At 32.5% G+C, this 22,742-nt stretch overlaps 1 protein-coding gene across 2 annotated transcripts in view; it reads right to left on the reverse strand.

Moving 5' to 3' along the window:
- Positions 1 to 22,742, reverse strand: part of LOC114334799 (sushi, von Willebrand factor type A, EGF and pentraxin domain-containing protein 1-like) — a 204,172-nt gene that overhangs the window by 101,989 nt on the left and 79,441 nt on the right. For both annotated transcript variants that reach the window (XM_028284892.2, XM_028284891.2), the window contains exons 11-16: positions 21,910 to 22,031; positions 21,732 to 21,846; positions 18,827 to 18,958; positions 9,661 to 9,738; positions 969 to 1,054; positions 576 to 918 (exon numbers count right to left, since the gene is read on the reverse strand). In XM_028284892.2, the coding sequence (XP_028140693.1) occupies positions 576 to 918; positions 969 to 1,054; positions 9,661 to 9,738; positions 18,827 to 18,958; positions 21,732 to 21,846; positions 21,910 to 22,031 (876 nt within the window). The remainder of the gene's footprint in view (positions 1 to 575; positions 919 to 968; positions 1,055 to 9,660; positions 9,739 to 18,826; positions 18,959 to 21,731; positions 21,847 to 21,909; positions 22,032 to 22,742) is intronic.

The raw sequence follows: 22,742 nt of genomic DNA on the forward strand, positions 1-22,742 counted from the left end.
CAGGGCAGCTGCCCAGCCTGCCCCCCTTAAATCCGACCCTGCTATGACACACAATACAAGAAGGAATAAATGAAAATCTCGGTGGACCGGAAACCCAAATTTACAACACAGACAACAAGAGGAAACACTTAATCATATAAATGACTTTAATAAGAACAACGAGTAAGAAACACCTGATCAAGATTACAAAGAAACACAAGGTGTGGATGACACCAGTACAGTACCAGTACACATACAGAAAATATACAGACATCGATAAAAACATAAAACAAAAAAGCCAAAGGGTGGTTTGGCTGCACCACGAATGAGCTCTTGAATGATGATTTCCAATCTCCGATAGGAGTGGCACAATATGACTAAGAAGCAAGATCTGGTTACAAATACTGAAAGAAGAATCGTTATAATTTTAGTATATGTACCGCCAAAGAGAGCATTTATCAATCTATCAGTCGGATATACATCATGTAGGTATATATGCCGCACTATATATTAAAGAAGAACTATCCAAACCTACAAATCTGATCATCTACTATATTTCTTACTTCAACTATACAACGTTCTCAAGTTCCACCTACCACATCGTTTAACTCTCTGTACAAAACCAAGAGGACAGGAAATTTTTGTCTTGTAATGGAGAGACGCTTGTCGACCACTTTTTAGTTGAAATTTTCTATGTTTAAGGGGATGAGTAGTATTTTTGTATTTATGTTTCAAACGAAACTTTACATTAACCCTCTTTTTATGTTTCCACCGTCTAGGACGCTTTGTTACACTGCTTGCAATGTCTCTTTTCGATAGATTCTTTTTGTCATTCTCTTCCAGTTTTTCTATCTCATTAGTACACTCTAGTTCTGTGTTCAGAGTGCAATTATCAGTACAAAATTCTGTATTTAGATAATATGTGGCTTCTTCCTTTACCTAAAAATTACGTATTATTTCTAGAAATGTAAATAATCTTCACTACTTACTGTTACTATATCTTGTAGATCACTGCAGCTTCCATCTTCTGTTATGGTTATTTCACCAGTCTGTATTTCGTCAGGAATTTCGGTTACTAAAATATTTTAAAGATCTTTATTATATAGATATAGATTATAAAAAGATAGATAGATAGATTATATAGATTTTGAGAAGGCGTTTGATAGGGTTCAACATGATAGGCTGTTTAAATATAGTATATGATAAAGTATATGATAAAGATCTGATTCTTTTACAACATCTACATATATTGGAATCAAGAAGCTTCTATTCTGGTAGACGGCAAAGAAAAAGACAAAATTTGTATTCAAATAGGTGTCAGACAAGGTTGTGTGTTATCTTCAACTTTGTTTAACGTTTACTCAGAAATAATTTTTAACGAAGCTTTGGAAGGGAAATGTGGAGTTCGAATCGGGGGAGAAACTATTAACAGCATCAGATATGCAGATGACACCGCGATCATGGCTGAAAGTATCGAAGATCTTCAATATCTTATAGATCGAGTCACTAGAGAATGCTCTAGTGTAGTGCAAGAAATAACGGACTTAGCATAAATACAACAAAGACTAAGTTACTCATGGTTAGTACACAAAACGTCGGCCCTATGCAACTAATTTTCAGTAATGAACCGATATCAAAGGTTATCAATTTAAATACCTAGGATGTTTGCTAAACGAGACGCTAAATCCGGATGAAGAAATTAAAACTCGTATAGAAATTGTAAGAAGGACATTTATGAAACTTAGATCTCTTCTGAGCAATTCCCAGCTGAATTTACAACTAAGAATCAAGTTCCTAAACTGTTATGTGTATCCTGTATTACTATATGGATGTGAAACCTGGATCATGGTTAACATCAAGGTTAACATGATGAATAAATTAGAAGCCTTCGAGATGTGGTCATATCGTAGAATGCTCAGAATATTTTGGGTTCAACGCATTTCAAACAGAGAAGGCCAGAAGGTCTTAAACAGAGTAGGCCAAGGCCAAGGTGACTTAATGAACATGGTAAAAAAGAGAAAACTTGAATATCTGGAGCATATAATGAGAGGTAGCAGATACAGGATACTTCAGTTAAAACTCAACGGAAAAATTTAAGAAAAATCTTCTGCTTAAAAGGTATATTATTTTAAAAACCCCAAAAAGGGGCTATAAATACAATACAGAACGTTTTCGCTCTAAAGAGAGCATCATCAATGTTCTTTGCTAGCTCTAGATGCTAAGCCACAAAAAAAAAGGTTTTAGAGCTAGCAAAGAACACTGATGATGCTCTCTTTAGAGCGAAAACGTTCTGTATTGTATTTGTAGCCCCTATTTTGGGGTTTTTAAAATAAATATACCTTTTACGCAGAAGATTTTTCTTAAATTTTTGTAATTAATGGTATACAGCCAGCTACAGGAAATTCTTCCTTGTGGATTTGAACTCTACGGAAAGATCGACGGAAAAAGAGGAATTGGTAGGAAGTAATATTTTGGCTCCGAAACCTTCGTCAATGGACTGGTTTATCAGCAGACTACCCATGCCTACAATTTGGGCACGGTACTTAAAGAAGAAGATTATATAAACTATGAATTATTCTATGAACTCCTTTGTTATTCTATCTGTTCTAATAAGGGGGAATTTTATTCATGGACAGATAGACTGACGAACAGACAGGGATGAAACCGGAAGTATATATTTGTTCTTATCTTTCTAAAGCGCGTTGAATAATATATCTCGTGTACTATTTCGGCGACTTTAAAATAGTACCTCCGGTTGCAGCTCTGGGACCGGAAGTTTAAGGCAAAATTTCTCACTATTAATACCATCTTTGGGTTATAAGCTTTCATTTGGCATCTCATTTGGCACTCTATCTGTCCTAATAACGGAGAAGTTGTGTTTACGGACGGACAGACAGACATACATGGATAATTCAAGATTTTCACATTTTAATGGTGATTGTTTGCGCCAATATGAATATATATTTCATTTATTTTAATTCGGGAACGTCTTGGCAACACAGTTCTAAGTAAGCATAATCTTCTGTCCTTTATGTTAAATCAGTCAGTCGTTAACATACATACGGTCGGAACGTATAGTACACCTTGACAATTTTAATTTGATTTTGTGTGTGTTTTCCGTGAGACAAATTGACGATACCAGACAACATATTTTCGGTAAGTTCCCTTCTTTTATCCCATCCTTTATTTTCCTTAATGCCACCGAAAATAGTGCTTCAACATTTAACAACACGAAGAAAATCTAAGAAAATCTCGGTAAGTTATTATTATTAAATATTTTCCATTTGGTTTTCCTAAAAGCCAAAACATAATTGGTCAATTTCGAGCTTGGATATTCAGCGTAGGTTTACAGTTTGCTTTGCTTAGTTTTGTATTATTAAATAATAATATTCTTATTTAGAAACAAATTGTTCGGTCAAATTTAATGTCGGCACGTATCGGAAAAAAAAACTCTGTGATAACTTTTTGCTGATTTTTGTATTTGTATCGTTTTTGTTTCTCGGAACAACTTGGGCTTCGGGCGTGAAAGAAGTTAGGTTTTTAAATATTTGCGGTGTTGTCAAACGTGAATATTTTTCGACTCAATCGGTTACGGAAAAATTCGGATGTATGAATAAAAATTATTTTGTAAACAAATACTAAATTTGATTCACGGTTCTAAACAAAATAAAGAGTTTGCATAATAACTGCCCGGAAGGCTTGTTTTTTAACAAATCTCTATAATTAATTAATTTTATTCAAAATTTGTACTCAGACCTGGTTTGTTATATGCTACAGTTTTCTTAAAGTAGACTTTGTTTTTTTTTCTGATTTTGCGGATTGATTTCAGTAACAATGACTACTTACGAAAGGCAATTTAAAATATTAACGGCTAAAAAAGAAACGCTTTATACAATCATTCAGACTTTATATGACTTATCGAAAAACTTAACTACGGATAACACCATTAAAAAATTCACAAACTTGTATCAGTCGATGGATTCGACAAGGACAGAAATTCTCGAAATTTTGGATGAAATCAACGCAGTCGGGTTTGACGTTGATGAAAACTATAAACCAGATTTTCAGGTGATGTCTGTTATTAACGAAATGTGTTGTGAAGCAAGGGCGGCTTATACAAAATTAAAACCAAGCACCAATATTGTAAATCCAACTTTACAGCAAAGTACACAACAACAGTGTAATGTACACAGTCTTTTGCCAAAAATCACTATTCCAGATTTCCACGGGGAAACAAAGGAATGGGAAACTTTTTATTCGATTTACAAACCATTGGTATACGATAATTTCCAGCTGACGGATGCAGATAAGGCTCGGCTTTTGGTTTCACATTTAAAGGGATCGGCCCTTAGTATTTGTGCGGGAATAGCTACTTCTGGGGATAATTATGACACGTTATGGAAAGCACTTTTAGAAAAATATCATAATAAAAGGTTGTTAGCAAACACTTATTTACAACAAATTTTTAATTTTAAATCCTTGCAATCGGAATCTGAAAAAAATCTAAACAGTTTTTTAGAAATCTTTGACGCCTCGGTTAATGCCTTAAAAAAGTTGGATGTCCCGGATTTAACGGATTTTATTTTACTTTATCATGCACTTTCAAAACTGGACAGGGAAACGGTAAAATCTTTTGAAAATCACATGCGCGGAACGGTTATTCCTACTTACACGGATTTAATTAAATTTGTTAAGGATCAAACAAAAATTTTGCATAATAGTGACTCACAAGAGGCTAGCTCCGGTGGCTATCATAAAAATAAAAATTCGAAATCATTTTTTGTAAGCCAGCATGAGAATAAAAACAATAACAGAATGCCTTTTTGTGTTTTATGTAAAAAATCGTCACATTTTTTGGGTAGGTGTGATAAATTTAAGGCTATGAATCCTACACAAAGGTACGATTTGGTAAAAAATAATAATTTATGCTTTCTGTGTTTTTCCCAGTCACATGGTGTAAGACAGTGCTTAAAAAGACCGTGTGCCCAGTGTGCCAAGAATCATCATTTTCTTTTATGCGCAGGAAAACCGGAAATAAGGGGCGCGAAAGAAAATAATCAAAATAATCAACCAAATTCTGGTGTCGGTATTCCAGAAACGGGTTCCAATAACCACAATTCGGGTTCAGTTAATTGTGCGTTTCAAAATTCTAGTTTTTTGAGTAGAAATCAGGAAAAAACGGTTCTATTAGCAACGGTAACGGTATGTGTGTTAAATAGTCCTTTACAAAATGCAACGGCGCGGTTTATTTTGGACAACGGTAGTCAGTGTAATCTTTTGACCACGGAATGTTGTAAAAAACTAGGTCTTAGATATACAAAAATTAATTCTTGGGTACAAGGTTTGGGACAAAACTCTCAGTCGGTAAGGGGAGTAACGGACATTATTATCGCTTCGCGTTTTGATCAGACTAAAAAATACGATGTTCAAGCTTTAGTTATTGATCATATTACAGATAAATTGCCAAAAACGAAATTAAATTTGCAAACTTTATCGGAATTTAAAAATTTACAATTAGCGGACGATAAGTTTTTTGAACCTAAATCAATCGATGGCATAATCGGTGCGCAGTTTTTTCCTATTCTTTTCGGCGGTAATCAGATTTTGAGTTCTTCAGGTTTAGGGGCGGCTTTAGAAACAACGTTCGGGTATGTTATTATGGGTCAGGTGGATACGGAATATTCCACTCCCATAAATTTGCTCACTTTAAGGGAAGAAACATCGATTGAACAAATTTTGACAAAATTTTGGGAATTAGAGCAGGTTCCAAAACGGGAAATTCCGGATTTAGACGCTATAGAATGTGAAAATATTTATAAAACCACGGTTTCCAGGGATATATCGGGCCGGTTTACTGTTGCATTACCTTTTAAAAGTTCACCAAAAAATTTGGGAAATTCAAGGGTTTCGGCGGAAAATCGGTTAAAAACCTTGGAAAAACGGTTAACAAAATCGGACAGCTTGCGTGCGGATTACAATAAAATTATGCAGGATTTTTTGGATCAAGGATACTTAAATTTATTGGAAAAAGAAGATTGTGACTTATCCTATTATATTAGTCATCACCCTGTAATAAAATTAGAGAGTTTAAGTACACCTATACGTATCGTATTGGATGCATCTTGCCCTTCAGACAGTGATGTCTCTTTGAATGATTTATTGCATAGCGGACCTAAACTGCAGGCGGACATATGCACTTTATTAATAAATTTTCGGCTTTTTCCAGTAGCATTGAGTTCGGATTTAAAAAAGATGTTTTTACAAATAAAATTAGTACAAGATCACTGGCGGTTTCAAAGAATATTATGGAGATTTGATCCAAACGAGGAAATAAAAACGTATGAATTTACGGTGGTTGCGTTCGGTTTAAGGTCGTCACCTTTTTTAGCGCTACGGACGGTTCAGCAATTGATAAATGAAGATGGCAAAGATTATCCTTTAGCTAAAAAATATATTTCTTCGGGGCTATATATGGATGATTTTTTAACGAGTGTTCCGGACGAAATTGAAGCTAAAGAATTATATAATCAATCGGTAAATCTCTTCAAAGGTGGTTGTTTTGACTTAGTTAAATGGTCGACTAATTTGGACAATTTGTTATCAGAGATTCCGCTGGAAAAACGTTTAAAAATTCGGTTACATTTAAATCGGAGACTAAAGTTTTAGGGATGCAATGGGATCCGCAGAGGGATGTTTTGAACTATAGGTTAACCACCCCCGATAAAAATTGTACAAAACGTAAGATTTTATCTCTTACTGCAAAATGTTATGATCCTATTGGTCTGATTGCTCCATTTATTTTGCATTTAAAGTTAATGATCAGGGAGTTATGGCAACTAAAATTGGGTCGGGATGACTCACCCCCGGATACGATTAAAAAATCATGGGAAAAGGTATGCAATGAATGGCAAGATTTTTCAAAATTTGAGGTCCCTAGACATGTAGGAGCCATGAGGGATGTTCCGATTATGATTTTGGGGTTTGCGGATGCAAGTCAAGACGGTTACGGTGGGGTAGTTTATTTAAGGGTTGTAAATTCTAGCGGTGAAGTGAGTGTGAGACTGGTTGCTGCAAAATCGAGATGTGCACCTTTAAAAAAAACCATGACCATTCCGAAGCTAGAATTATGCGCGGCTTTGTTGTTATCATCTTTGCTGAAATTAATATTTGAAAATTATAGCAAACTTACTCATATTTCACAACTAGTTGCGTATTCTGATTCGACCACGGTGGTGAGTTGGTTAACTTCGGCAAATACCAAAGATATTTTTGTAGCTAATCGAGTGCAGCAAATTAAAGAAAACCTTCCTAATATTTCATGGCAACATATTGAAGGTAAAAATAATCCCGCGGACTGCTTGTCAAGAGGGTTGACACCCTCACAATTAATAAATCATGAACTTTGGTTACAAGGTCCTAGTTGGATAAAATTACGGGAATCGGACTGGCCTTCTTCAATATTAGAATCGGATATTTCGGAGGTTAAGGTTTTGGTTATTGAGGAGGAGAAGCAGGGTGAAAAAATTCATCCCTTACTTGAATTGGTTGAACGTCATTCTAGCTGGCATAAAATTTTACGGATTACGGTTCGGGTTTTAATGTTGTTAAAATTAATTCCTGTGCAAAAATTAATTACGGCTACTGCGCTAAGAACAGCAGAATGTTATTTAATTCAGTTAATTCAGTTAAAACATTTTGAAACTGAAATAAAAATGATAAAAGAAAACAAACAATGTAAAACACAGCTTAAGAAATTACGGCCATTTTTACAAGACGGTTTACTTATGGTGGGGGGACGACTTAATAATTCATCCCTTAGTTTTTCGGGAAAACATCCACTAATTTTACCGGGAAAAGAAACGTTAGTTGAACGGATTGTTGATTTTTATCATATAATTTATATGCATACGGGGGCATATTTGCTTGAAGCTTTATTGCGTCAAAGGTATTGGATTCTTGGGGCAAGAAATCTTATAAGAAATCGGGTTTTTAAATGCAATCGTTGTTTTAGAAATAAACCGAAAATTTTGACACCGCTCATGGCAGATTTACCGGTATCGAGGGTTACTGCTACTAAACCCTTTTTACACGTAGGGGTTGACTATTTTGGGCCAATAAATATTACATTAGGTAAAAAACGTAATGCGGCGGTTCATAAATCGTATTGTTTATTAGCGGTTTGTTTAAGCACAAAAGCGGTTCATTTAGAATTGGTGAGTTCTTTAAGCACACCACATTTTATGCAAGCATTTAAAAGACTTTTAGCAAGAAGGGGCCCATGCAAGGTTTTGTATTCTGATCAGGGATCATCTTTTGTTTGTGCGAAAACGGTTTTAAGTGAAATTAACCGGTTTGCTAGTTCGGAAGAATATCAAAATGCACTGTTATGTGAATTAAATTTGAACGGTGTGGAATGGAAATTTATAAGTCCACAAAGTCCGAGTCACGGGGGTCTTTGGGAAAGTAATGTAAAGAGCGCTAAGTCGCATCTCTATAAGGTCATAGGGGATCAGTTGTTAACATATGAAGAGTTAAATACTCTATTAATTCAAATAGAGGCAATCTTAAATTCGAGACCTCTTTGTCGTCGACCAACTGATTCATCTCAAATATCGGTATTAACTCCATCACATTTTTTAAATTTAACACCGTTAGGAAGTTTGCCGGCCGACGATTTAACAGATTTAAATATAAACCGGTTAGATAGGTTCCAGTTAATCGATCGAATGGTGCAAGATTTCTGGAAAAGGTGGCGTTTGGAATATTTGACTACCTTACAAACTAGAGAAAAATGGAATATAGATTTGCCTAATGTTAAAATCGGAACGGTTGTTATTTTAAAGGTAGACAATGTACCTACACTTTGTTGGCCGTTGGCCATTGTTGCTGAGGTTCATCCGGGTAAAGACGGAGTTGTTAGAAATGTTACTGTAAAAACTTCGAAAGGGACATTTACACGACCAGTTTTGAAGTTATGCCCTCTTCCGAATCAATAAATTTACAGTAATATCTTTTGTATATAGTTATAGGTATTTTTCATTAGAATTTATTTATTTTTTTTTTCGATTATTTTTTTTGAGTTACGGTAATTAACTCTGAAAATTTTGGTATATTAATTTATGCCTGGTCCTTTGAGTATTTATTTGGAACTAGTTTTTTTATTGTGTTTTCGGCACAAATTGCATACAGATTTGGCTGAAAAATGGGTTTTTCAGGGCGGGGGCTATGTTTGCGCCAATATGAATATATATTTCATTTATTTTAATTCGGGAACGTCTTGGCAACACAGTTCTAAGTAAGCATAATCTTCTGTCCTTTATGTTAAATCAGTCAGTCGTTAACATACATACGGTCGGAACGTATAGTACACCTTGACAATTTTAATTTGATTTTGTGTGTGTTTTCCGTGAGACAAATTGACGATACCAGACAACATATTTTCGGTAAGTTCCCTTCTTTTATCCCATCCTTTATTTTCCTTAATGCCACCGAAAATAGTGCTTCAACATTTAACAACACGAAGAAAATCTAAGAAAATCTCGGTAAGTTATTATTATTAAATATTTTCCATTTGGTTTTCCTAAAAGCCAAAACAGTGATAACAGCATAATAGTCGTTAAATATTGTAGTAAATTACAAATTACATGAGAGTAACTAACTTTATATTTATTTTATTCTTACCTGAACATTCTGGAAAGAGGAATCCATCTTGGCTGTACCAAACTGGATCCACATTGTTACACATGAAGAGTGTGTCACCTATAAATGTCAAGTTTTGTCTGGTATTACTAAAGAATGCTTCAAACTTTTACATAATAAAAATATTTTAAATATAATAAGAATAAAGATACAAAAAATAAATAGCTAATTACCAAAAGCCTATTTCTTAATATGAAACTCAAACTTTCTGTTATTATCGAAGATCAACTTTTCCATCACCTTTTCGGTGAAGTCAGAAATTTGACCAACCAAAGTTTTTTCGATGGACAACATAGCAAGCGCCATTAGTCTTTCTTCTGACATTATATTCTTTAGAACAGTGTTGATCAATTTCAATGTTTTAAGTAGAGAAACATCTTTCAGTTTCTGCAGTTACCATTTACATTGTTATTAAAATAATCAAACCTACAGGCCCACATTCACGTTGAGATCGACATTGATACATGTCGCAATTATCAGTATCGCGATATAATATAAATCTCATAGTGTATTTGGCTATCTCAGTATCGCTGTATCAGTATCACAACTCTCCATCTTCGTCGTCTACAACTATTCGCGGTATGCAAGTACTTGGTGGAGATACGAGAAACGATCGTGCGAGAATAGCGGAGAAATATTGCAACTTTCTTAAATAATTCATATTGTCAATTGAAATTGTCAAATTGACGTATATTTCATATCTACTGTCAATGAAGAAGAAAAATTATATATTGCTCCACAAATATTGATATGATGTGCAATTATTATATAAAGATAAATTTAATTAATTGTATTTTGCTTGCAGTACTGCATTTTAATAACTAATTTTATTTACTAAATAAAATTGTTTACGTTTGAATAACATAACCTGCCTGAATCTTATTTTTTCTTCTTATTATTTTTTTGGACTATACGGCCTTGACAATTATCCAGTAACCAGGACTAATATAATTCGCCAATATAATTAAAAGTGCGAATAATGTTACTGAGCGTAGAAACCAGGTTGTGGTATTATAATATCACCCTGTACAAAAGATGTTTTATTGAAAGTAAATTGTCCGCCCTTGACCAAGGCCGACGCGTGAGGTTGCAAAGTTCATTCTAATATATAAGTAAACGCCCGATGATATGATACCATTATTATTATTGTTATGATTATTGTAATAGTTAGCAGTAACCACGTTAAGGTACTAAGTGATTTATAGAAGCTTGAAAGGTTATTAGAGACCCACTCTGTGTTTTGAAGGGTACCTATTTTATTCATGATTATCCGTGAATAAACAACGGCCTCAAAGCAAGGGATTGAGGTTGTGAAATTTGTAAAAGAATTTGATCTAGCCAACGATGTTATACCCGCTTCTATTAAGGTAGATTGTAGAGGTTTCGTGGTTAGTATTGAGTATTCTGATTGTTATATGGAATAGGTAGAAGAATTGGAACTTTTCTCTCGAGTAAAGCCACTTTGATTAGTCGAACGTAGGCATTGAGGGATAAGTAAAGGAAGTGATAATTATGATGTTATATTATGAAATGATATATTGATGATTAAATAAAAAATGATTGTTATATTAAGATGAACTATATGTACACTGTAGAAGTGCTATTATATGAAGAAAAAAGAAGAAATATATAGTTGTAGTACCAGACAAGAAGAAGAAGAGAAAAAAAGAGAATTTTTATTAAAATATGTGGGAAAAATGAAAGAAGACAAGAAAACAAGCAAAATTAAGAAGATACTTATCAAATAAGTAGCTAATCATTGAATTATATTTAAGAATTAAGCTTGAATTGTTTTTTTGAAATCTCTAAAGTAACGTAAATTATAAATGACTTAAATTTTAAATGTAGATAATGAATTCAGGTTAAATTTTCGCGGAAAATAATGGAAGTGTTTGAATTAAGGATAGACAATATCTTACAGTGTTAGTTACCTTAGTGTTAGTATTAGAAAAAAGAACCCTAAAAGAAATTTTCTTTAAACTTAATATGATGAGAGACATTTATTAATATTCATTCTAGCAAGAGACATTAATTTTTTTATTATTAAGAAGGGACGAATAGTAATTAATCAAAAGACTGAAATAGGAATTAATAAAGTAACTTTAAATTCTTACTAAGAAGGTTAGGTAATATTAAGTTCAGTTAAATTTGGAAATATTATTAGGTAGATTTAAAATATTATACAGACTAGATTAAAAATTAGGATAAGTTTTATTCATTGTTTTACGAAAGTGAATTAGTAAACGAAAAAAAAATACTAAAAGACACGAAGGGATAGTGCGTGATTTAGTGACAATTACTTATAAACAATTATTTGTAGTTTTTATAAAATACCAGTTTAGTATAGGGACAATATGAACTTTTGTTTATAATAGGATTTTTGTTAAGTGTCTTATAGCGGCCGATATAGGACCTTAACTATTAAGTAATATAAGGTCTATCTCCTAAAAGGCGATGATGGACAATCAATCTCATTTTAAAAATATGTAATTTTAACAAAACGGGGAGGTGTGGTATTATAATATCACCCTGTACAAAAGATGTTTTATTGAAAGTAAATTGTCCGCCCTTGACCAAGGCCGACGCGTGAGGTTGCAAAGTTCATTCTAATATACACACACCGGCAAAATTAGCCGAACACGTTAAAAATGAGACATGTTTGATGTCTCGTATTTCATATACCAGTGGTCCGATTTGAGTGATCTTTTTAGTATGTTATAGCCTTATTATTTAGGAATATCGTTGTAATAATATTGTTGCTAGACAGGTAAATACCATTTTATACCGGGTGTACCAATCATACTGTGTTTATTTCTTAAAGTTTGGAACACCCTGTGGAATATTTTAGCATATTTAAAATATTAGAGTTAATACTCGATTGTAGACTTAGGCTTGCTTAACATTTTCCTTTTCGATTCATTTACTTATGTAAGATAATAAAAAAGTTATGTGCGTTAACAGCTATCCATGTTCTTCATCAATAAATCCTCATAGTAGGGGAGGAAAGTATACTAAATTTGCAGTTACTCGAGCGTTATGGGAACCTATTGGATTGTAAAGAGTATGTGCTAAAATCAGAAAAAGGTTAAGTTAAGTTTTCCATAAAGTGGGGGACTTTTCATTTTTTAATTTAATTTTCCATTTGAAACAATCATTTTTCTCCGATTATAGCGCTATCTATCCGTAATTCGAAAAAATATCGAATGTCGAATAAAAGTTGCTTATTTTTACGTAAAGAATCCAAATCTGCAATAAAAATTGGGGGCTCCTATTTAAGATTTTAAATTAAATCCCCCACCCTACCTCCGTGGGGGCTCGTGACACCCCACGGAGAGGGGTGGGGGTAAATTAAAAATTATAAATACGAACCCTGCGATATTTTGCGAAATGAACATCAGATCGTAAAACTGCAAAATACACCTATTCAATATTTTTCAAAAATCTACCGAATGGCACCAAACACGACCGCCAACGGATGTGTGGTGGGGGGTTACATTAAAATATTAAATAGGAGCCTAAAATTTTTATTGCAGATTTGGATCCTTGACGTAAAAATAAGCAACTTTTATTCACAACATTTTTTCCTATTATGGATAAATAGCGCTATAATCGGAAAAAACGATTGGTGGAAATGGAAAATTAAATTGAAAAATGGAGAGTCCCATATTTTATGGAAAACTTAACTTAACTTTTTTTGGTTGTAGCACCCACTCTTCACAATCCACTCCAGGTCACAAGAACGCTCAAGAAATTGCAAATTTAGCATACTTTTCTCCCCTACTATGAGGATTTATTGATAAAAAACATGGCTAGTTGTTAAAGCACATAACTTTTTTATTTTCCAACATAAGCAAATAAATCAAAAAAGAAAATGTTAAGAAAGCATAATTCTACAATCGAGTTTTAATTTTAATATTTTATATATGCTGGAATATTCCACAGGGTGTTCTGAACTTTAAGAAAAAAACACAGTATGCTTGTTACACCCGGTATAAAATGACATTTACCTGTCTAGCAACATTATTATTACACCGATATTCTAAAATAATAAGGCTATAACATACTAAAATAATCACTCAAATCGGACCACTGGTTTATGAAATACAAGACATCAAACATGTCCCATTTTTAACGTGTTCGGCTAATTTTGCCGGTGTGTGTATAAGTAAATGCCCGATGATATGATACCATTATTATTATTGTTATGATTATTGTAATAGTTAGCAGTAACCACGTTTAAGATAGGTCGTGATTATAAACAAGTTATTATGATTTAGTCATCGATATGGTAAACCAAAAATATATGTATTTGAATAGAAATAAGAGTTTTAATTAATTGGGACCAGAAGGCAGTAACAACACGCTTATTTGCGACAAGGTGTCGCTTTGCCGAACTTGCACGGTCCTAATATCGCCGTCTGTATCACTGTCGTAAAACATATACAAATCTCATGATACATGTAGGTATCTCAACTTGTCGCGATACATGTATCGATACCGATCTCAACGGCAATGAGGGCTTTTAAGTTCAGCTTAACTCTATCAACACAAAAAATTATGTAGTAGGTATCTACGCGTAAAGGGCCCCATTCACGTTGAGATCAGTATCGATATTATATATCGCGACAAGTTGCGATACCTACATGTATCATGAGATTTGTATCTGTTTCACGACAGTGATACAGATGGCGATACAGTTATAGACTATGAAGATAGTTGTAGAGAGTTGTGATACTGATACAGCGATACTGAAACAGCCAAATACGCTATGAGATTTGTATCGCGATACTGATACTTGCGACATGTATCGATACCAATCTCAACGTGAATGGGGGCCTTAACCAGTCGGTGCTTCGAAAAAAAATATGCGTTATGAAATTAGCCCCGAATATAGTGCGGCGCTTACTTAAAACAAACGTGACTATTGTAAAAGGTAGTTCGGTTAGGTAAATATGTATATTCTAATGAAATGCAGTTTCAACAGAAAAGTGTGAATATGATATTAGTTGAGTCACTGAAGGTTTTCACCTCCGATTTCGTTGAACCTTCATCGATTTTCATGAAAATTGGTGAGTGGTTAGAGGATACCTCAAGGAACAAAGGTGACATGATGCAAACTTGCGCTTTTACCCTGGGGTGGAAGCCACCCCTTCTCGGGGGTGAAAATTATTTTATCAAAAATGATACCATAAATCGATATAAGGACAAATTCTAAGCAAAATTTGTTATATAAAGTTATTAATATAAATCAATGCTTTTTGAGTTATTGAAGATCAAAGATTTTATTTTTTCGTAAAAGATGCATGCTTTAAAGCTGTTCTTCACGTATAACTCAAAAACTATAAGCTTTTTCAACAAAGTTATTACCAAAATTGAAGATAATAAAAAACTGAATACACTCCTACTTAAAAAACTAAACTAGTGGTAAGTCAAAGTGAGTTATGGGTAATTGAATGTAAATTTTTTTCGACGAGTAGGTACTCAAATCTAAGTGTTCCAATTTAAATAACGGGAAAACGATGCATTTTATAAAATATACCTGTTAAACACTTCTCAAAGTACTTCGGATTACCTATCAATTGAGAATGAGAAGTTAATAGCATTAAAATTAGGCAAGTTATGATGAAAATAAGAGAACCCTTTCGAATTTTTTAGGAAAAAGTGAAAAATAAAACATACGCCATTTCCACAAAAGTTAAAATTTATAGTAATCCTTACAATATTTTTTCATATTATCATAAGTAATGATATCAAAAATTTTGACCGGTTTAAAATGAAAATTTTTGAAAATAGGTATAATTTAAAAAAATTAGAATTTTTAAAATGATCGTAATTTTCATTTTCTTTTGATAATAACTCCAAAAATACTCAGCATACGTAAAAAATGATATATAACCAAATTGTAGTTTTTTTCCGTATCAAATATTTCACCTTTTTTTATTATTTCTGTAGGGTAAAAAATAACCGAGATAGAAACGTTTAAAGCTTAAATTTTGCTACGAGAACCATGTAACCGGGGCAATTTAACCTTTTATTTTTAAAAAAGTAACTGGTTTACTTTTGAAATTAACTTTGGTTAACTTGAAATTAACTTTCAAATGGTTTTTAGGCGAACCTGATATCCTAAAAATTAACGGAGTTATTAAAAAAAACAATAACATTTTTTGGAAAAAATTTTAAAAGATAAATTTTGAAAAAATTTTGGAGCATACATTTTAATGCTATCAACTTCGAGGACTCATTTGATAGATATTTCTAAGTACTTTGACAAATGTTTAATAAGTTTATGTTATAAAATGCATCATTTTCCCGTTATTTAAGTTTGAATACTTAGATCTGGGTACTCGCCGAAAAAAATACACATTCAATTACCTATAACTCACTTTCAGTTAACATTATAAGATTTTTTAGTAAGGGGTTTATTTCATTTTTTATTAGCTTCAATTTTGGTAATAATTTTTTTGTAAAAACTTATAGTTTTTGAGTTATTTATGAAAAATCGATTAAAACATGCATATGTCTCACAAAAAATTAAATTATTTGATCTTTAATAACTTAAAAAGTTTTGATTTATTTTAATAACTTTATATATTAAATTTTCGTTAGAATTTGTCCCTTTATCGAATTATGGGATTATTTTTAATAAAATAATTTTCACCCTCGAGAAGGGGTGGCACCCACCCCCAGGGTAAAAGCGCAAGTTGGCACCATGTCAACTTTTTTCCTTGATATATCCTCTAACCACTCACCAATTTTCCAGCAAATCGATGGAGGTTCAACGAAATCGGAGGTAATAGCTCATATCCACCTTTAGTGACTGCACTAAATATGAAAATATGAAATACAATATTTAATTGTTTGTACATTATTTTTTTAGGGAGAGAAACGCCCTGTAGCCCTTTTCCAGCGCATTAAATGAAAGTAAAATTTTTAAGATCTAACTCGTCTTGCTATTATCAATTAAAAGATGGTAATGGTAATATTTTACATTATAAAAACTTTTTCCCTTTCTTCCATTTTTCCTCGACTCCTTTCATTATCATTCCTTCCCTTTCATTGACTTTTCGTTCTTCATCTTTACTTTTCTGACTTTACTATAATATTATGTATCTTTCTTTTCATTGTTATTTTGATTGCAAAAAGTATGTTTCGATCTGTAGAAACATGGTTTATGATTGCGCTGATTGTTCTATTTGTTTCTGAGATTCTTTTTAAATAATGTGAAATTTAACACATTTCATCTAACTACTATTTAGTTGATATTAATCGAAACATTGTGCAGATAACTTTTAAATTTTACTATAAGAAGTATGTGATAAAGGACACCGCACAGATCTTATGGAAAATAATGTCACTCAAATGCACTAAAAGTTACTTGAATAGATTCGCCTCGAAATTGAAATCAGTTCATATCATTGCGCCAACTGTGAATTTGATTAATAAATGCGTAAATTGATATAAATAAATCTAAAATCAAATGGATATGTACGTAAGTTAGAGAGAAAAGAGATTTTGTGAATTGGCAGTTTATAAATCGTTCTGCAGGTATTAAGGCAGATGCTTACTCTTATCTTATAGATAATAAAGTACAGTAGGAAAAATGAAAGAATACCCATGAACGAACATATAAAACACACTGTATTTTCCTGTCATCGTATCACACAAAAATTTTTCCAGCGCAAGTACATGTAATAATTATTGTTACATGTACTTGCACTGGACAATTTTCTTTATGACACGGTGACAGGAAAATACAGCGTGTTTTATATGTTCGTTCATGGGTATTCTTTCATTTTTCCGACTGTAGGTATAATTTGGTCAGTCATACCAAAGTGCATAGTTCCTCTGATCGGCTTAGCTTATGCTGGTTTAAGCTGTTTTCAATAGCGACTAGACTATTAGTATTTATGATGATGAGTTTTATGGACTTCAAAAATGTGATTTCCATAAATTTTAATTACAATGTAGGTCTTTGTTAATCAAAATTCAGAGTTGGTGCAATGATACGAAATGATTGTAATTTCGAGACGAATCTATTCATATAAATTTTCATGTAAATTTTATTGCATTTTAGTGACATTATATTTTCCATAAGATGTGTGCGGTGTCCTTTAATTTTTTTCGATACATCGAAAATTACTTTTTTGCACGATTGATCATTTTTGACTGTTTACCGTGACAGATTTTACGTCAGTAGGTGACATTTACTAGCAACTCGTCGTCTTTAAATCGTCCAACTCGACGGTAAGTACTCCAACTCGACGGTAAGTCATTCACGTAATTTTAATTTTAATTTATTTTTTGAAAGAATAAAGAAAACTAACGAATTATTTATTAATATTGAAACTTATAGTACAATTTGTTAAATTATTTAATGAAATCCCACTTGTTTGGGCTCTGGTTTCACTTCGAACAGCAACTCCTGCAGAATCGCATACATTAGTAGTATTACTAGTATTGCACAACATTTTTTCTCTTCAAATACGCGATCAAAGTTGAAAACTTGGAAATATCAATGCCATCATAAAGAAAAACGGGGGATTTAATCATTGAATATTCTGCCCAGAGGCTTTCAGGAGCTTTCAACTGCATATGCCTTTGAACGAAATATGCCAATAGAGTCTTTTCTTCGATTCTTAAATTCTTGCCTTCGCACCATTTTTTAAAACTTTGGTAGGTATTTTGATAACGGATTTTGGATTTTTCGGGAATAATTGCCGAACACCCTTCTTCCCAAGCCCGTTCAATTTCTTCAAATTCACTTTCGCTCATATTTTAATTTATAATAATCAAAATTGTACTTAAAATTATTGACAAATAAATAAAAACCCAATTCTCCATTGTTGTTATGCACCCTAGTTACTACCTAACAACCAAAGTATCTATCTTGATAAAATGAATGAAACTAGTCAATATGACGAAAATGTTTAATTTTATAATTTATAATGGTATCAATCGTGCAAAAAACATTATAAGTATGTCGAACGTTAAGGGTAACCGATCTCAGACAATAATTGGAGTCGTCGCTCCGCTTCGCTCCAAACAATTGTCTTCGATCGGTATAAAACCCTTACCGTTCTCCATACTTAATATACTATTTATATTGAAACAGATTTATCATGATTGTATTAATAGGTAAATACAATACCTTTTTCGGTTATTTGTGTAATAGGGATACTATAACCCTCGTCACAAGTAATCAAACAGCGAATACCATCAGTTTGATTAAAACACTGGCTTCGTCCATTTGGTGGGTCTGGAAGAGGTTCACATCTTGACACTAGATGAAAAAAATATAAATTCGTTATATGGTTGAATTGTTTTAATGTAAAATTTACTATATTTCTTAAAATTACAAAAGTGTAAAATATATTGTATATCTACAAAATATTTGTAAATTAGTTCATCATTGTATTAATTTATTGTAAAAAATTGTTTATTTAAGGGTTAAGATAATTTTAAGAACCCTTCAATCCCTTTTACAGTAAAAATTATAAGCTATTTTTACAACCATTATTTCGTGATAATATGCGTATTTTCATAACTATTTTCAAAGATTTTTTACATTGAAACCAAGAAATATTTTTTGCATACAAGATTTTTGCAAACAGGTAAAGAAAAAAAAAAGAAAAAAATTACCTGAAATACATGTCAACTAAGACACAAGAGGCATACGGTAATTACAAGACAACAAGAAACTAAACACATTCACTTGTAAGAAGAATAAAATAATGATCACTGGAAACGTTTTTCAAAAGAAATGGAACATGATTTTTATGGCCTGCAAAAGGAAATATGGCGCTTTATAAGGTACCAAAGAACGGAGGTAAAGGAACTAATAGAACCAAAATACATAGAAAAGAATATATGGATTGACCAGCTAAAAAAGCTCCATGCAGAGGAAGAACGAATGGCGCTAGAACCAGAAACACCAGAAATTATCACAAACGAAGAAGTTATATATAAGTACATAGAAAGTAAGAAAAACGCTTGAAAAGCTGAAGAACGGAAAAGCTGCAGGTAAAGACGGATTGCCAAACGAATTGCTGTAATATTCTGGGGCAACAATGACATTACAATTAAGAACATTAATTGACAAAATTATAAAACACAATAAAATACCGGAAGAATGGAGAACGAGCGAATTAATTCTGCTATTCAAAAAAGGAGATAAAAACAGCCAGAAAACTACAGGGGTATCAACTTGTTAAATTACTACCCACTTTTACCCTACTTTTAGTACCCTAAAACTTACAACTAAAATTATACAAGAACTAATAAATCAGAGGGTAAGTTTATTAGATAAATAACAGGGTTTTCATAATTGAAGATGGTGTACAAATGCAATATTCGTCATAAAGCAAATTACAGAGAAATTTATTCATCTTCTTTATCAGAGAAAAGTTCCCCTAGATATCATAAAAACTACCAAAACGTCTACCAAAACAACAAAATTAATGTCAGAATAGATGGACAACTTACATAACCTATATTGGGGTAGAAGGCAGGGGGACTCATTGAGCCCTATTCTCTTTAATTTACTCATGGATGAAATCATTAAAAGCGTCAACAAAGGAAGAGGATACATAATGGGAAACAAATTGTTAGGAATTACATCTTATATTGTATATGATTTAGGTTTGTGTGTAGCGTTTGGTAGTGTGTACAGTGTATAGTGTCTAGCGCGCAGTGTTAGGGTCGCGCAGGCGTAACAAGTAGTAGGATGAGAGACTTGAAGAAGAGAACATCGCAAGCAATGGAGAAGCGTCGTGTAATAATGTAGCGTAGTTAGATAGGGAAGTCAGATATGTAGTTTGTAGGCAATAAAGTAAGTTGTAACTAAAGCCGTTGATTAATTCGATCCACCATCCTCCTCTTAACACAAATAAGTAAAAATACTCTGTTACGCAGACGACGCAATATATTGATAGCCCAAGATGAAGATAGTCTGCAAAGATTTAACATAAAACCAAAAAAATTCGATATGATAATGTCATCTCAAAAAATAAAACAATAGTAATCAGCAAAGAACCAATCAGATGTAAAATAGAAATTGATGTCATCAGTACTGAACAAGTAATGGAAATAAAATACCTTGGAATTGCAGTGTCTCTAAGGATACCTGGACAAAGAAGCGAGAAATCAAATACAAAAAGCAAATAGACTGATAGGATGCCTTAGAAATACCTACGGCGAAATCCACATATTAACACTGAGATAAAGTCAAGAATTTATAAAGCCAGTGTAAGACAATAAATAATTACATATGCATCAAAAACATGCCCGATACAGCCATAACACAAAGACTACTGTAAATGACAATGAAAGTACTGAGAGCAATAATTACTGGAAATACGCTGAGAGATCAAAAGGAAAGTGATTGTATCTATTAAGAACATGTAACGTACAGAATAAAAACGAATGAACACTAAAATAGAAAAAAGAATGGAATAACCACATAAGCAAAATAGGGGAGACCCGTGTGGTCAAAATAGTGACAAAAGATGGAGTGATAATCTTCCATAAAGGTATTTACTATATGCCAATGAACTGCCAGAATTGCTTTTAAAGAGGAAGAAGAAGAAGAAGAAGAAGAAGAAGAAGAAGAAGAAGAAGAAGAAGAAATGAAATGAGTATGAGATAAATCAATTTTTTTTCAGATTTCCGGTGCTTAAAATTGTTACAAAAAAAAAACAATGATCCATATGATTACACCAGAAACTTGCCAAAAGTACCTATTTTTAATCGGGATCAGCTATTGTGATATTTCCTCAATACCGGTGGGAACAGGTAAAATTCCTAAATTCACAACATTTTTAGCGGCAGACCCTAGTAAAATATATTTTTTTGGGCCGTTCGTACTATTTTTTTGTTTAAAATTTTGATTTATTACTGCGTCTTGATTGCGAAAAAATTATAGTTCGAATGCAAAACGTACTACAAGGCAAGCGTTAAAATAATGAAGTTTTTATTAAAATAAAAATCAAATAGATATAAACATTTTTATAGAGTTTTTAAAAAGAGTTTTAAGAAATATTAATTCGGAAAATTACCTTCAAGAGTTATATTTAGTTTACATGTACTGGTGTTGTTTGAACTATCTGATGCGATGTAGGTAATCGTAGTCGTACCAATATTCATAAATCCAAATTCACGAGACTTATTTAACTAAAAATTATTACAAATATGTCCATATATCTTATATCCAGTATAATACGTATTTTAACTTACCGTAATATTTTGAGAATTATCGAAAACAGTTGGTTCGTCCCACGTAACATTAGCTCCTTTTATATCGGTTGATAGAAATATTGGAGGATCTTCGCAGTTTTCAAAGAAGGGCGGTTCAACGTCTAAAACATATTTTATTAAATCTCATTTAGACCTCGAATTATACTACACTAAATAAAAGCGAAATATACGAAAACTTCTTCTTTAAACGGCTTTTACCTGCATTCTTTTTTGTTTCTCGATATCATTTTCATTTATGTGTAGTTCATCCCTCTGGCCTTACCCGCTTTTATAATTTAATTCATCCAACTTTTTCTTGGTCATCGTTTCTTTTCCTTTCTTTATTCTTTAAGTTTCCAATATTCTTTTTGACCATCTTTCTTCGCCCATCCTTTGTACGTACCTACTCAAATCATTTTTTAATTGTTTTGTGGTTATTTTACTTATTATGGGTTCTTGCTCTAGTGGTTTTTTATTTGATCATTTCTAATTCTGTCTTTCCCGATGTTGTGTGTTATTTACTTAATAGTTTAATTTCTATAGCATTTAATATATTTTCATATTTATTTTGTAATAGGTATTCAGCTTTTATTTGCATTTGTCACTATTGATAGGTAAGCTAATCGTACACCAGTAATTTAGTTTTGTTGTTTATTTCCTTCTTTCCGTATATTGCTTTATTTAACGTACATATTTTGTTAATTTCGCTTCTTAACGTACAGGGTGTTAAAGTGCAGACCTATACAGATGATCTAGTAATTATGGCAAGAGGGAAATATGGTTATGTTTTATTCAGCATACTGCAAAGGACATTAAATATCCTTACCAGGTGG

The sequence above is a fragment of the Diabrotica virgifera genome, chromosome 6 (genome assembly GCF_917563875.1).
Source record: "Diabrotica virgifera virgifera chromosome 6, PGI_DIABVI_V3a".
Taxonomy (NCBI): Eukaryota; Metazoa; Arthropoda; class Insecta; order Coleoptera; family Chrysomelidae; genus Diabrotica; species Diabrotica virgifera.